Source organism: Engystomops pustulosus, chromosome 4, assembly GCF_040894005.1.
Source record: "Engystomops pustulosus chromosome 4, aEngPut4.maternal, whole genome shotgun sequence".
NCBI lineage: Eukaryota > Metazoa > Chordata > Amphibia > Anura > Leptodactylidae > Engystomops > Engystomops pustulosus.
In genome coordinates this window covers 207,396,158-207,411,525 of record NC_092414.1, presented here as the reverse complement: position 1 = coordinate 207,411,525, position 15,368 = coordinate 207,396,158, and the positions used below count along the sequence as shown (strand labels likewise).

Genomic DNA, 15,368 nt, shown 5'->3' with positions numbered 1-15,368 from the left:
TGCCCCTCTGTCTCTAGTTATGTATAGCGGGGGTGGTCCTGATAACGGCTGTATGCGGTCACGTGTGCTGGACGGGCAGTTTTACATCCATGTAGCTCTTGCCTATCTAACGCTCGGCCTCTGTCCAACCACGGCACACACAGAACCTGGCCCCTCCCACCCACGTGGCTGATCACGTGTCTCTGACGTCAGGGCAGCTCCTCCTTCCCCGTCTCCTCTCCGCTGTCTCCCGGTCATGGCTCAGGGGACGCTGAAGCTGAAGGCGAAAGCCAAGAAGAACGCGGCCAAGAAGCCGGCGGTGATGCGGAAAGGAGGTAAGTGGTCGGCATCTCCCAGCATGCCCTGCTAAGAGCTGATTGGTCAGTGCGAGTTACTACGATCCTTAGAATGTTCCTGCAACACGTGAGTTCTGTCACAATGTATCAGCGCAGGCGGCAGCCAGTGTAACAAACCTTCAGCTGTGGTTCTTGTACAGTGTACACTGACAGCACGAAGTTACTCTGTAAGTGAATCTTATAGGAATTGTGTCCTTTATCTTCTTATCTATATGGAGGGGTACAGGCGCCCCATTCTATTCACCAGTGTGTATGATCCCCTATTACACAGGGGTGAGCACACTGTTTTTGTTTTAGATTTTCTCTTTCACCCACTTTTTCTTTTTCCATGTACAGAGCGGTGCGAGGGCTTGTTTTCTGTGCTACAGATTGTATTTCCTAGTGACAGCATTTAATATTCTGTGTACTGGGGGAGGGGGGATCCACATGTAACATTGGCGGATAATCCCAAGTGTCATCTTCTTGTGGTCTCTGTTTTTACACCTTCCGCTGTCTCCCCTGATGACTCCTCTCCTTTACCATCACTGAGATACTAACTAACTATATATATATATATTTCAAAATGAAAATCTTCTATACAAAGTCTTAGTTTTTGCCCTATTTTAAAGGTAATAACTGTTTTTTTTACTATGTGTGGTGACTTGCACGATGAAATGACAATTTAATTGCTGCTGTTTTGGGGACTATACACTTTTTGATCGCTATTCCAAATTTTTTTGATGCAAAGTGGTGATTCATAAATGTGGGATGTATTCTCTGTTACAGGTTTATGACCAGGAATAACTGTATTGATAGATCATAAATTTTGGGACATGGTGATACTGGTTTATGCCTTTACTTGTTTGTTTTTATATCTGTTCTAGGGAAAATGGGAATTTATGAAGTACATTTGTTTGTCTGTTACTGACAGATGTTTACAGATACAAACTCCCAGCTGTCATGGCAACCGATCACCGCGCCCTGATCACAACCAATATGGAGGAGCCCATGTGCCACCATTATATAAATGCCCATGGCATCTTTACCTGCCACATTTTAAATGATTAACAGCGACGGGTGTTTGCTGCATTCTGCATTAAACACTTGTTGGGTATGAATAGGCCTCAGCGCTGAGCCCTTTTCACCCCCCCCAATCACATCAGAGTGTTCAGGAACGGCCAAATGCAGGAAGGGGTTGACTTCAGTTTGTGTGTTATCCCCTATGCCGATGCTATAGATATGGGGCAATGTGTAAACTTCGGAGAACTGTAAATGTTTTGGAACATACATGGAACAAATTGTTGGTACCTCTCATTTAATGAAAGAAAAACCCCACAATGGTCACAGAAATGACTTGAATCTGACAAAAGAAAAAATAAATTTTAAAATTCTATGAAAATGAACAAATTAAAGGCAGACATTGCTTTTCAGCCAGGCTGAGTTAGTAGACACTCTGCGATTTAATATGTTGCTTTGCTCGCATTGTTTATTTTTTTAAATTTTTTTATGGAAACCATCATTTCTGTCCTGTTTATTTGTTGTTAATTCTCTTGAAGAATGGCTGAAGCAATGCCTGCCTTTTATTTGTTTATTTTCATAGAAATATAATTTCCTTTTGTCAGATTCCAGATATTTGTGTCCATTGTGGGTTTCCTTTCATTAAACGAGGGGGGGGGGGGGCGCAACAATTTTGTCCATGTGTCCCCCTGTTAATATACACTAGAAGAAAGACGTCTGCATTGCTTATTCCTGGTCACTTGACTGGAGGCATGAGAAGGGTTGAAGCTGCGCAGAGATTTGGGGGGTGTTCACACGTTCCTTCTGGATTGAGATTATAAACGTGGAGGTACCCGGCCCAATCCTATGCGTTTGAACACATAGAGCATTGTGCTGTCCTTCTAGCTTTGTTCTGTGTGGTGGCTGAGCCAGGTAACTGCAGGTCACCTCCCATTCAGATGAATTGTAGCTTAGCTGCAGTAACACTTCTTTGCCACTGCAGCCAGAAATTTCCTTTTAAGTCTCCCAAAGGGGTAAAAAAAAAAAAAAAATAATCAAATAGTCATATGATTTGGTGTGGGTATGGAGGCCTCCTTTTTGTGATTTGCTGCCTTTACTTGTCTCTCACAGCTCGGGTCATCGCTCCGAAGAAATCCAAAATTATTCACCAGCAGAAACTGAAGAAGGTGAGTGACGTGCATGCGGTGCAGTTTTGGTGTCTCAAAACTGACATCCTTCCATGCCTGCGCTAATGAGGAGCTATCACATTGGCTACTACAGCATGGAGGTAGACCTTGTATTGGTCACCTTGGGTAGTGATGAGAGGGATCTCACCTCCTGGGATGTACCTGAGATGGGAATAACAGGGCCCGGTTCTCCAGTGCGATCAGCTCTCTTTATGGCGTCCCTTTTATATATTCTATAAGATCCTATATGCTAGGATCTTCTCCCCCAGCATAGATAACAGTGCGGCAGCGAGTGTGTCTATCTATCTATAATATATATCTCGCACATTGTATTCTCCTCCAGAACCTGGAAGTACAGATCCGCAGTAAGATCGAGCACGATGTCACCATGAAAGCGGCTGCCAACATGCCGAAAAAACTATCCCTTCTAAAGACCCCACAACCCGACAAACCAGAGAAGAGCGCCCCCGCTGGAGGGAGTAAGGCGTGAGCCCCGGAAGCGGATTCAGATGCTCTTGTATATATTTTTATTGTAGTTTTTCATGAATAAATGTATACATTCTTTTAACGCCTCCACTTCTGATTTACAAATGACTTGGAAAGTCTTAGGTTCTCTCATCTCTTCTCTGTGAATGGAGTGTCAGCTCTCGGGAACAAAAGGCCTGTTGTAGAAGAGTGAAAACCATGATATTTGATAGAGGCAGCGTTGTGTCCCTGGTATCACCCTGTGACTCCTTACATTTTGTGTATAATGTATTGGTGTTTTTCCTAAGGAGGCTGAATCTATCCTCTGTGCAGTCATATACTGTATGGCACGCAGTAAGAGAATTTGGGCAGCCGGTGTGTGGGTTGAAATCTATATAAATGTGTAGCCTCTGCCTCATAAAATGCAGGGGCCTTGGTCACCACTTTATTTACCCCTGTGATGTAAAATGGCCACTCTTAATGACTAGAATATTTATCATCCGCCACAGGGCATGTACCAGGAGCAGAATTTGTACCATTCTTTTCCTCAGCGCTGCCCAGATGGCACACGTCATAATATAAGACTGTTTAAGCCGATGGCCTGTCCTGATTGTTTTGGCCCCACTGACTACGATCTGATTTGTAATATTTGCTGGTGGGGGGCTTCATGACCTTTCATTTTAATCTCCAACCCCTATGTTCCTCCCCTGTACATGGAGAAGCGCACACCATGTCAGTCCGTTGTCAGAAGGATTAATGACATGTTCTCCATAACCTCCTCTCTGTATTGTCTCCTGCCGGGCCTGACATATGGGAAATCACTGCACAGGGTGGAGAACTGACAATCTTCACATTGCTAATTAAAAAAAATACACCCCCCCCCCCAAGAAAAAATAAATATATTATGTGTAATTTCAGTCTTTTGTGAATGTCTTATTGACAAGATTTAGGCCTGGAAAAGGCCCCCACCTCCGTGGTAACAGCTGCATAGACTCCTGTCAGGATTGTTCTATGCTTTATAGACCCAGGACATCAAAATTTTATGGCAATCACAAAGAATAAGCACATGAAAAGGTAAAGTCGCACATAGAAAGCTTGGATACAGGACATGACGAGGTACATATAACAGACTTGGATACACTGGCCTGACGGACAGTATCGTATAGGGTGGTCTTAGATGCATTATTGTAGTAGAATGTAATTGATGAGCTTAGTATATATTTTCACCAATAACAGATGTTCTTGCAAATAAAAGGCTTAGATACTCCGTATCTTCATAGGATGTCACACGTGACAGGCTTGAGTATGTGAGCTCAGCTAACAATAGCACACATGGAGACTTAGATATACATGCTCAACAAATAATATAGCTCATGGCGGCCATTAGACATCATTTCAGCAGTAGGATTAGATACAGACACAGCATACAATTTTACGTATGATAGGTTTAGAAACATCAGCTAAGGAGCACACATAAAAGGCTTCTATCCACTGAATAAGCAGAAAGTATTGCACATGATAGGCTTAGATACATTGGCAATGTAAACAATAACTCATATGATGGTCTTAGATACAGCAGTTGCTGTGAATGGCATCCCGGAGCCCCCCCCCATGGCTACATACATGACCCTGCGGTGGGCGGAGCAGTCTGTTCTTGCGGATCTGAGATAATTCAATCTTTTACCTTCATTAAGTTCTTAGCAGCCTCCAGGCTGGGGCTCACACACAATAGACTTTGTATAGCGTCATCTGCCCGGCTTAGTTGTCATCAGCCTCATTGTCTCCCAGGGACAATACAGATCTCCTGTGTTTCATGTGAATGGGGGCAGATACCGCGGCTTTACACCCCACCCCCTATGTCCAGAGCCTGTGGCTATACCCAGAGCACTGGGACCTCATGTGCCTCTTGTATAACACTACAGCCTCCGCTGTATGACGGGTCATAATGTCTATATTATGTGCAGCCACTCAACGTGAGATTTGATTTCTAGCTGAAGGCTGCCCTTCTCCACGCTTCTACGGACTGATAACCTTTGACATAACAGATGGGCAAAAATCACTGTAAAGCCATTATAAACCATGTCTGGGGGGTATGGTGGTCTAACATGTGTCATCTGTCTGTATGTGTTGTGTTACATCCTCAACTAATCACCACATATTCTTTATTGCAGGGTATTTTTCCATATAATAAATAGTGATGTCACGTTACAGGAATAATGCACACAGTGATGTCACAATACAGGGGAAAATAAAACTACAGACGTATGGGTGTAATACACACAAAGTGATGTCAGTACTGGGATAATACACAGTGATGTCACAGTAGTGGGATAATACACAGTGATGTCACAGTAGTGGGATAATGCACAGTGATGTCACAGTAGTGGGATAATGCACAGTGATGTCACAGTAGTGGGTTAATGCACAGTGATGTCACAGTACAGGAATAATACACACAGTGATGTAATACAGAACAGAGATTATATACACATTGTATAAAGGCCAATACCCTGTGACAGGTCTCAATAAAGTCTTAGATATAAGTCATTAGTTAAAAAATACAAATTGAAGTGTTAATGTGTAGATCTTATTTTAAAAAAAAAATCATAAAGATAGAGGTTTCTCTTGCTGGCGGCCATTTTGCCCGTCTCCTTTGTACGAGGTGATTTCTGCAGGAAGTGCCCCCTCCCCATGTGACTTGTCACCCCATCTTTGTGTCGTCCTCACAGCTGATGGCGCTTGCTCTTTCTCAGTGTGTGTGTCTGTGCTTTTTGTGTATCTGTGTCCCCATGTGTTTGTGTATTGTGTGTGATGTCTCCTCTCAGATAAAGTGATTAATTAGGCCTCACAAAGGGAAGGTGCTCACAATGAGTTTGGATGTGAATTTTCCATTGACCCTTGGGGGCTTCTCATGTAAATGAGTGCGGAGTTTCTTTTATTTCCTAACGAGAGGTCTTTAGTGGAGCACACCCATATCCTGTGTAGTGTCCACCAGGGAGATTTCCACTCAAATAGGGAAAAGTGCGGCCATGTTGGATACCATCATCCCTGTAGAAATTTGCCTGAGCCCCTCATTTACATCAGACACTCATGTGTTGTTTTCAGCATCCTCACTCCGATTCTCCTTGTTCCTTCCATGATTTTCACAATTTTGGGGATTGGATGACACAAACAACCACTTTCCCACAAACTCACGTACACAATTGGATATTTTTCAGCTGTGTAGGTGGACATTTTGTGGTGTTATGACTCGTCCTCTTCAGATATATAGTTGGCTGTGTCAGTACTAAGCAGGATCCGGATGATTATGGGAAGGCTGGTCGTAGTGATGAGGCTTGTAAGACAATTACTGTATGGTAAACTCTCCAGGGTGTTGGGTTAGAAATGCATAATCTGCCCTGATGATAAGCAAATCCTTTTAGGATTCTACAAAGGCGCAGAATCCTAATCTTTCAATAGGATCTGTGATGGCGGCGGGTTGTGATATAAAGGGGTTGTGCTTGGCATTTCTTGTACCAGTACTGTGTCTGGGAAATATGTGCCCCCCACACATGTTGTGAAACACCAGGTTGGTTCTATAGGAAGAAGGCAATCTGATATCCGAGTTGGCAGCCATTGCTCCTCAGAGGCACATCCAGCTAAACCTGTTTTTGATTGGGAAAAAAAACGAACTTTATTTACATAAAACATATGAGGCATCCAGGAAATCCCGCACTCATCCCCTCCTGGGATTAGAATGAGTGCGTAACACTGTGGCGTTGTCTGTTCAGCTGTTGTGGGACTACAAGTCTCAGCAGGCAGTGAGAATTCCTTTCATGTCCCATAATGGGCTGTAATCTTAGGTTTGTTCTCACTCTGACCACCATGTTTGCTCATGAAGTGCCCCCTCCTGCAGTGCACATATTCTCACTGGAGTGTGTACTCACCCATCAAATACACAAGACTGCAGCTACATGAGGGGAATGTGCAATCCACACTGACCTCTGGTGTGTCTATGGACCAGGCCTGCGCCTACTCGTCCCTGTGACCTGTCCTGCCATTTACACTGCTAATTACAAGCCTATTTGTCTGTGTAAGACGGCCATTACCAAATTACTCCATAAGCTGGGCCTGGCCTCCATGGGGGGAAAGCTCTGAATCTAGTTAAACAAAATCTAGTAAAATCAGTAAACTATTATTCCAGTCCAGTGTTATAATGTAATTGTAGTTGGCGTGCTTCAGATTTTTCTCATGCACATCAAACCCTACAACCAGCTAAACACAGGGTAAACATACAAAAACGCATGCGGTTCCATAGCGTTTAAAACCGCACCAAGAACGGACCGTGTGACAGCACCCTAAGGGTATGTTGTTGAATTCCCTCTATAAATACATCAATCAATTTTAAAGATTCTTGTCATAGAAGGAGGATAAAAGGAGGAGTTTTTTAAATTCATTTACATAATTTTATATATGTAAAATAACATTATTCAAGGATATACCAACTTTATAATAATTCAATTTGGATATGTAGAATGTAGTGGAAAGCAGGAGCATACAATCAATTAATGGGGTGCCAGTGACCGGGTCAAATACGCAATGACCCCCCCACACACACCAAAATAATTTATATATTGTAATTTGTTTTTACTGTCCTGGGTCCATATCCGCCTCTACATAAAGAATAATAATATAAATGATACAGCTCTACAAGCTTGAGATACTACAGCCAAACTATAACCGCTACAAAGTTATTGAATAATAATGTCTGTATGACCTTCCTACAACACCTAGGCATGCTCCTGATGAGGCTCAGTATTGTGTGTTGCCTCCACGTGCCTGTATGACCTCCCTACAACACCTCGGCATGCTCCTGATGAGATTGCAGATGGTCTCCTGAGGGATCTCCTCCCGACATGGACTAAAGCATTTGTCCACTCCTGGACAGTCTGTGGTGCAACGTGACGTTGGTGGATGAAGCAAGACCTGATGTCCCAGATGTGCTCAATCGGATTTACGTCTGGGAAACAATCGGGCCATTCCATAGCTTCAAAGCCTTCATCTTGCAGGAACTACTGACACACTCCAGCCACATGAGGTCTAGCATTGTCCTGCATTAGGAGGAACTAAGGGCCAACCGCACCAGCAAATGGTCTCACAATGGGTCTGAGGATCTTATCTTGGCACCTAATGGCAGTCAGGCTACCTCTGGCGAGCACATGGGGGGCTGTGCGGCCCCCAGACCATTACTGACCCACTGCCAAACAGGTCATGCTAAAGGATGCTGCAGGGAGCAGATTACTCTCCCCACCGACTCCAGACTCTGTCACACGTGGTCAGAGTTCATCTGTGAAGAGCACAGGGCACCAGTGGTGAATTGCCAGTCCCTGGCATGATCTCTGGCAAATTCCAAGCGTCCTGCACAGGTTTGGGCTGTGAGCACATCCCCCATCTGTGGATGTCGGCCCTCATTCCATACTCATGGAGTTTGTTTCTAAGCGTTTGTGCAGACACATGCAGATTTGTGGCTGCTGGAGGTCATTTTACAGGGCTCCTCCTGTTTGTCCTTGCAAAAAAGGTGGAGGTAGCAGTCCTGCTGCTGGGTTGTTGCCCTTCTACGACCCCCTCCACATCTCCTGGTGTACGGGCCTGTCTCCTGGTAGCGCCTCCTGCCTCTGGACACTACCATACAGACACAGCAAACCTCCTGGCCATAGCTCACGTTGATGTACCATCCTGGATGAGCTGCGCTACCTGAGCCACTGGTGTGGGTTTTAGAGTCAGTCTCATGCTACCACGAGTTTGAAAGCTCCACCAAAATTTAAAAACTGGCCAAAACATCATCCAGAAAGCATTGGTACTGAGACGAAGTCAGTGGTTTCCACCTGCAGAACCTCTCCTTTATTTAGTGAGTGTCTCGCTAATTGCCTGTGAAATTGATTGTCAATCAGTGCGGCCTCATAAGTGAACAGTTTGATTTCACAGAAATTGGATTTATATTGTGTTGTGTTCCTTTTAATTTTTGAGCAGTTTATATCCATCACAAATGACTACATACACTCACCGGCCACTTTATTAGGTACACCTGTCCAACTGCTCGTTAACACTTAATTTCTAATCAGCCAATCACATGGCGGCAGCTCAGTGCATTTAGGCATGTAGACATGGTCAAGACAATCTCCTGCAGTTCTCCCGAGCATCAGTATGGGGAAGAAAGGTGATTTGGTGCCTTTGAACGTGGCATGGTTGTTGGTGCCAGAAGGGCTGGTCTGAGTATTTCAGAAACTGCTGATCTACTGGGATTTTCACGCACAACCATCTCTAGGGTTTACAGAGAATGGTCCGAAAAAGAAAAACATCCAGTGAGCGGCAGTTCTGTGGGCGGAAATGCCTTGTTGATGCCAGAGGTCAGAGGAGAATGGGCGGACTGGTTCAGGTGATAGAAAGGCAACAGTGACTCAAATCGCCACCCGTTACAACCAAGGTAGGCAGAAGAGCATCTCTGAATGCACAGTACGTCAAACTTTGAGGCAGATGGGCTACAGCAGCAGAAGACCACACCGGGTGCCACTCCTTTCAGCTAAGAACAGGAAAATGAGGCTACAATTTGCACAAGCTCATCGAAATTGGACAGTAGAAGATTGGAAAAACGTTGCCTGGTCTGATGAGTCTCGATTTCTGCTGCGACATCCGGATGGTAGGGTCAGAATTTGGCGTCAACAACATGAAAGCGCGGATCCATCCTGCCTTGTATCAGCGGCTCAGGCTGGTGGTGGTGGTGTCATGGTGTGGGGAATATTTTCTTGGCACTCTTTGGGCCCCTTGGTACAACGCCACAGCCTACCTGAGTATTGTTGCTGACCATGTCCATCCCTTTATGACCACAATGTACCCTGTAACATCTGATGGCTACTTTCAGCAGGATAATGCGCCATGTCATAAAGCTGGAATCATCTCAGACTGGTTTCTTGAACATGACAATGAGGTGACTGGACTCAAATGGCCTCCACAGTCACCAGATCTCAATCCAATAGAGCATCTTTGGGATGTGGTGGAACGGGAGATTCGCATCATGGATGTGCAGCCGACAAATCTGCGGCAACTGTGTGATGCCATCATGTCAATATGGACCAAAATCTCTCAGGAGCTTCCAGCACCTTGTTGAATCTATGCCACGAAGAATTGAGGCAGTTCTGAAGGCAAAAGGGGGTCCAACCCGTTACTAGCATGGTGTACCTAATAAAGTGGCCGGTGAGTGTATATCATATATACTCCTCACACCACAACTGACCACACTGTGCCCTGCATATATACAATGTAATCCCCACACACCACAACTGACCACACTGTGCCCTGCATATATACAATGTAATCCCCACACACCACAACTGACCACACTGTGCCCTGCATATATACAAAGTAATCCCCGCACACCACAACTGACCACACTTTGACCCCTGCATAAATAATATGGTGTTGTCTGACGGTAGATAGTTATATTTTTACCCAAAGTACCCTTGATGTTCTCAGTATGGTACCATACGGCATAGCTTTCACATAAACTGCTTCCTCGGTTGTAAGATATGTTGTGCTCCACTTTCTTAAAAACAACTTGGCATCTTGTCAACTTCTAGATAGTCTTTAATTTGGGCTAAGACTTCTGCTCCTGTGTGGAGCGAGTGTTCTAACCAGTGGTTTAGGAGACAGACGGACCTCTCTTGTCACTGTGACCTTTGGTGATGCTCTTTGGATGCTGCTCATTTTCTGAACTGTAGCCCCAAGCTGCAGTGATCGAATGTAAGAGTGATCAAAGGAAATCATTGTTCACATGACTATCCAAAATTTTTTAAATCCACTTATCACTGTTCTAACTCACCTTGCCTTTATACAACACCTTCCTAATAACCTTATGCTTAGCTCCCTTAGAATGAGATATTTATTAAAATAAAATAAATACTATCACCATCAGTTACATAACCAGCGTCCTCTGGGCCCAGGGGCAAAATTCCAACAGCGCCCCCTCTCACTATGCCCAAAAAAAGTTTTTTTGCGGTCCGACTATCAGTGGCGAGTAAGGACCTGCTCTATCATTTGTAGCTCGGGCAGGTTGTGTCCTTACTTAAGTGCCTTCTTTTAGGGTTCCTGCCCACTTATCGGTTACATCTAGCTGCAATTACCAGTCGTTAGTAATATGGCCCCACAGACAAGCCCCCCAATAGTAACAGGGCTCCCAAATATTTAAGAAAAATAAAATACTTACCTGATTTTCCTTCTCTTTGCACTCTCTCTTTTTGGGGATCCTTCGCACCGTCTGATCTCAGCAGACCCGGCGTTGGCAGACGCGTCATTACATTCCTAATAGTAAGGCATATGTATGATGGAAAATATTGTGATGTTTATTTGGATGTACGGTAGATTATGGTTAATGGTAGATGACAAAATTACCCCCATTATATATAGACCTGTCTAATATAGTGATGTGAATAATAGATATATAGGATACAGCTATGTAAATTATGGATATATACATAATAGTCATGTAGATTATGAACATATAGAATATAGTTATGTAGTTTATAGTGGTGTGAATTGTGCAGTGTAGAATAACGGGATGTAGATGATATACATTAAGCATATGGAATATATATATAGAATATACATCTATAGTGATGTAGATTTTGGATGTTTAGGATTTAGTTATGTAGATTCATATATTGTATATTTAATGTGTAAGTTACATAATTTTACAGTATACACTAAAAAATGATGTCTATACATATGAAGCTTTCAAACATGTGATGTATGATAGAGGCTACGCCTCCATTGATGTATTCGGCAGGCGGCGCGGCTGTCGAGCAAAACTACGCCAGGTCCAACTTTTCATTTGTTGATTTTTCAAAAGAACGCAGGCACGGGGACGGGACGCCCCTTACCTGCCCCCTCCACTGGCCGCCATGTCCCTCTGTGTTGTTCGTGATTGAGCCGGCTCTATTATGTGACCAACGGGAGTTGACTCCCTGCAGCTAGCCGATGGCTTACTTAACCCCACCCATAAGCAGTAAACCACACCCCCTTAAAAACCAATAAAATTGGCTGACTATTACAGGGCGTCGGGTGCTGGTGGATGGAGAGGGATCACGGGCTGAACCCTCTCCATAGCCGGTAAATGTTTGCTGTATATTGCAGCAAAGACTTACCGGTAACACCCGCGATTGGTGCCAGCACCGCAATGATGATCGTTGCTCCCGTGACGTCATCGGGGAGCTGTGATTGGTCGCCGTGACAGCCTCCGGTTTTCCGAAGACCTGTCGTTTTAACTATTTCATTACAATGTGCGATTTGCACATTGTAATGAATGTGTTGGAAAATCCCCATATACTGCCATACTGTAGTATGGCAGCATATGGAAGGATCAATCAGACAACCTAGGGATAAAGTACCTAGTGGGTCTAAAAAATAGTGAAATTAAAAATAAAAAAAAAGTAAAAGAAAAATTTATAATAAAAAAAGTAAAAATCATAAACACATTAGGAATCGCCGTATCCTAAAATGCCAGATCTATCAAAATATAACAAGAGTTTTTCACTGTGTTTAACCCTGTTACAGATATTAGTGTCGGAAGTTGAACATGGCACCTTTTTGCCATTTTGAAAACTATAAAAATTCTATAAAAAGAGATCAAAAGGTCGTACAGTCCTAACATAGAAGCATTGAAAACTTCAGCAAAAGTCACAAAAAATGATACCACCCACAGCTCCGTACACCAAAGAATGAAAAAGTTATTAGCGCCAGAAGATGGCAAAATCCTCCCCAAATTGTTTGTACAGGAGGTTTTAGTTTTTGTAAATGTATGAAAACATTATAAAATCTATACAAATGTGTTATTCCCGTGATCATACCGACCCAAAGAATAAAGCAGACCTGTCTTTTGGGGCGCTCAGTGAAAGCTGTAAAATCCAAGCCCACAGGAAAACATCGCAAATGCGTTTTTTCACCATTTTCACTGCATTTGGATTTTTTTTTTCCATCTTCCCAGTACACGGCATGCAAATATTAAATACCATCATTATAAAGTGCAATTTGTTATGCAGAAGACAAGCCGTCACACAAATGGAAATGAAAAAACAATAAATGGCCAGTTCGTTAAGGGGTTAAAAGTGGTGTGGAGCAGTGGGTGGGTGATTGACTTAGGTTCCCTATTATAAATTTTATAGGGAGCTGTTCAGGAGCCAGAAGAGCCGACTCTTATAGTGAGCGGAGTCTCACTATAAGGAGCCGGACTTCCCATCACTCGCGTCCTCCATTCCCAATAAGCTGATCCTAGTACCATTATGTAGGAAGTGAACCCCAGATTTGTAGGGGTTATAATATTTATACAGCCCAGGACCCCCGGCAGTCTACATCCACCCCTGCATGCAATGTAAATTGCATACTTTACGCAGGTTTTTATGCAAAACTAGCCAGCGTATGATATATCTCCCACTATGTATATACAGGCGGTCTTAACCAAAAATGAACACGCACAATTAGGGAAAAGCAACAATGTTATAATAGTCATGTAGCATTTAGCTCAATAGTATCGCTTCCCTATATTAGTTTTATACCATGAGGTTTGTTGGAAAACATAAATGAAACCTATTGTTCAACCCTCAATAAAGAGGGATGAAAGACCAACAAAAACTACAGAAAAACATAATAATAGTAAAAAAAATGCAAATTTTATTCAATCAAAAAATAACACACTGGTTAAAAATGATCCCATTCCAAAGGGGACACAAGCAAGAGTTGCATCTCAGGCAACAGATCAAGACATTTAGCCTATACAGGCGGTCCCCTACTTAAGAACACACGACTTACAGACGACCCCTAGTTACAAACGGACCTCTGGATATTGGTAATTTATTGTACTTAGTCCTAGGCTACAATAATCAGCTGTAACAGTTATCACAGGTGTCTGTAATGAAGCTTTATTGTTACTCCTGGTTCTTATGACAACCCAACATTTTTAAAATCCAATTGTCACAGAGACCAAAGAACAAACCTAAAGAACCTATCTAGTATGTAACCCAGGGACTGTCTGCTTAGTATATAGCATATAGTGAAGTATATTGTACACTATGGGCTCAGCTCTCAGACCCGCGATGTAGATTATCTACTATATAAAGCTGAATCTGTGTGTATGTATGTATGTATATATGTATGTATGGATGGATGGATGTATGTATGGATGTATGTATGGATGTATGTATGGATGACTGCTAAAGGAATCTGCATCAAATTTTGCACAGCCGCTCTCTGTGACTCAGGGAACGTCATAGACGAGGTTTTGAGCAAAAATTCTAACCATGTGCTTTACAAAATCCACTTATTACCCACCATATACAGGAGCCATTGTCTGCCACAGGTCATTTATATGAGCTCTGAGCTGTGATTGGTTCCTATAGGCAATGAATAGAAGACACTTATGTGTGAGCTAAGAGGGATACCGATAACCTTGTATAAGACTAAAGCTAGAACTGTAATGTTTTTGAAATACTTTTCTGATTACAACTTAAGTTTGTAGTATTGTATAATATCAGACCCTATGGCAATACTATGTACATACTTCCTTCCAGGTTGTACTTGTTGGGTTTGTTATTAAAAAATGTTTAATAAAAATATCTGATTAAAAAAAAAAAAAAGATTCATACGGATACAGAGATAGGGGGAGATTTATCAGAAATGTCTGAGGTAAAACTGTTCCAGTTGCTTATGGAAGCCAATCAGAGATCAGCTGTAATTTTAAAAATGAAACTTGAGGTCTGATTGGTTGCTGTGGGCAACTAGGACATGTTTGATAAATCCCCCCATAGACAAAGTGACAGTTAGAGACAAATACAGAGATGGTCAGAGACAGTCAGAGAAAACCAAAGACAATCGGGGACAGTCAGAGACTGAGATGGTCAGTGCCGGAAAGGTTCAGAGACAGTTAGAGAGAGAGATACATATAATTTTTTTTTGTTAACCCATTCTTTTTTGTTATAGCTAAGATCAGTTATTTACTATCCCGGGCAACACTGGGAGCTACACCTAGTGTATACATAGTATATAGTGATGTATATTGTACACTGTACACTATGGGCTCAGCTCTCAGACATGTGATGTAGGTTATGTATATATAGTATATAGTGGTGTATATTGTACACTATGGTCTTAGCTCTCAGACATGTGATGTAGGTTATGTATATATAGTATATAGTGGTGTATATTGTACACTATGGTCTTAGCTCTCAGACATGTGATGTAGGTTATGTATATATAGTATATAGTGATGTATATTGTACACTATGGTCTTAGCTCTCAGACATGTGATGTAGGTTATGTATATATAGTATATAGTGGTGTATATTGTACACTATGGTCTTAACTCTCAGACTTATGTGACTGT

The 15,368-nt window shown here is 42.7% G+C and overlaps 1 protein-coding gene across 2 annotated transcripts; it reads left to right on the top strand.

Annotated features, from left to right (window-relative positions):
- Nucleotides 1-98: 98 nt before the first annotated feature.
- C4H19orf53 (chromosome 4 C19orf53 homolog) lies at nt 99-3,065 on the top strand. 2 transcript variants are annotated; one of them, XM_072149750.1, is made up of 3 exons: nt 99-314; nt 2,442-2,497; nt 2,841-3,065. In XM_072149750.1, exons 1-3 carry the CDS (start codon nt 236-238, stop codon nt 2,985-2,987), a joined length of 282 nt encoding a protein of 93 aa, XP_072005851.1. In that variant the 5' UTR covers nt 99-235; the 3' UTR covers nt 2,988-3,065. The 2 variants fall into 2 exon arrangements, with proteins under 2 accessions (XP_072005851.1, XP_072005852.1); XM_072149751.1 differs by lacking the exon at nt 99-314 and adding an exon at nt 516-608.
- Nucleotides 3,066-15,368: the final 12,303 nt, after the last annotated feature.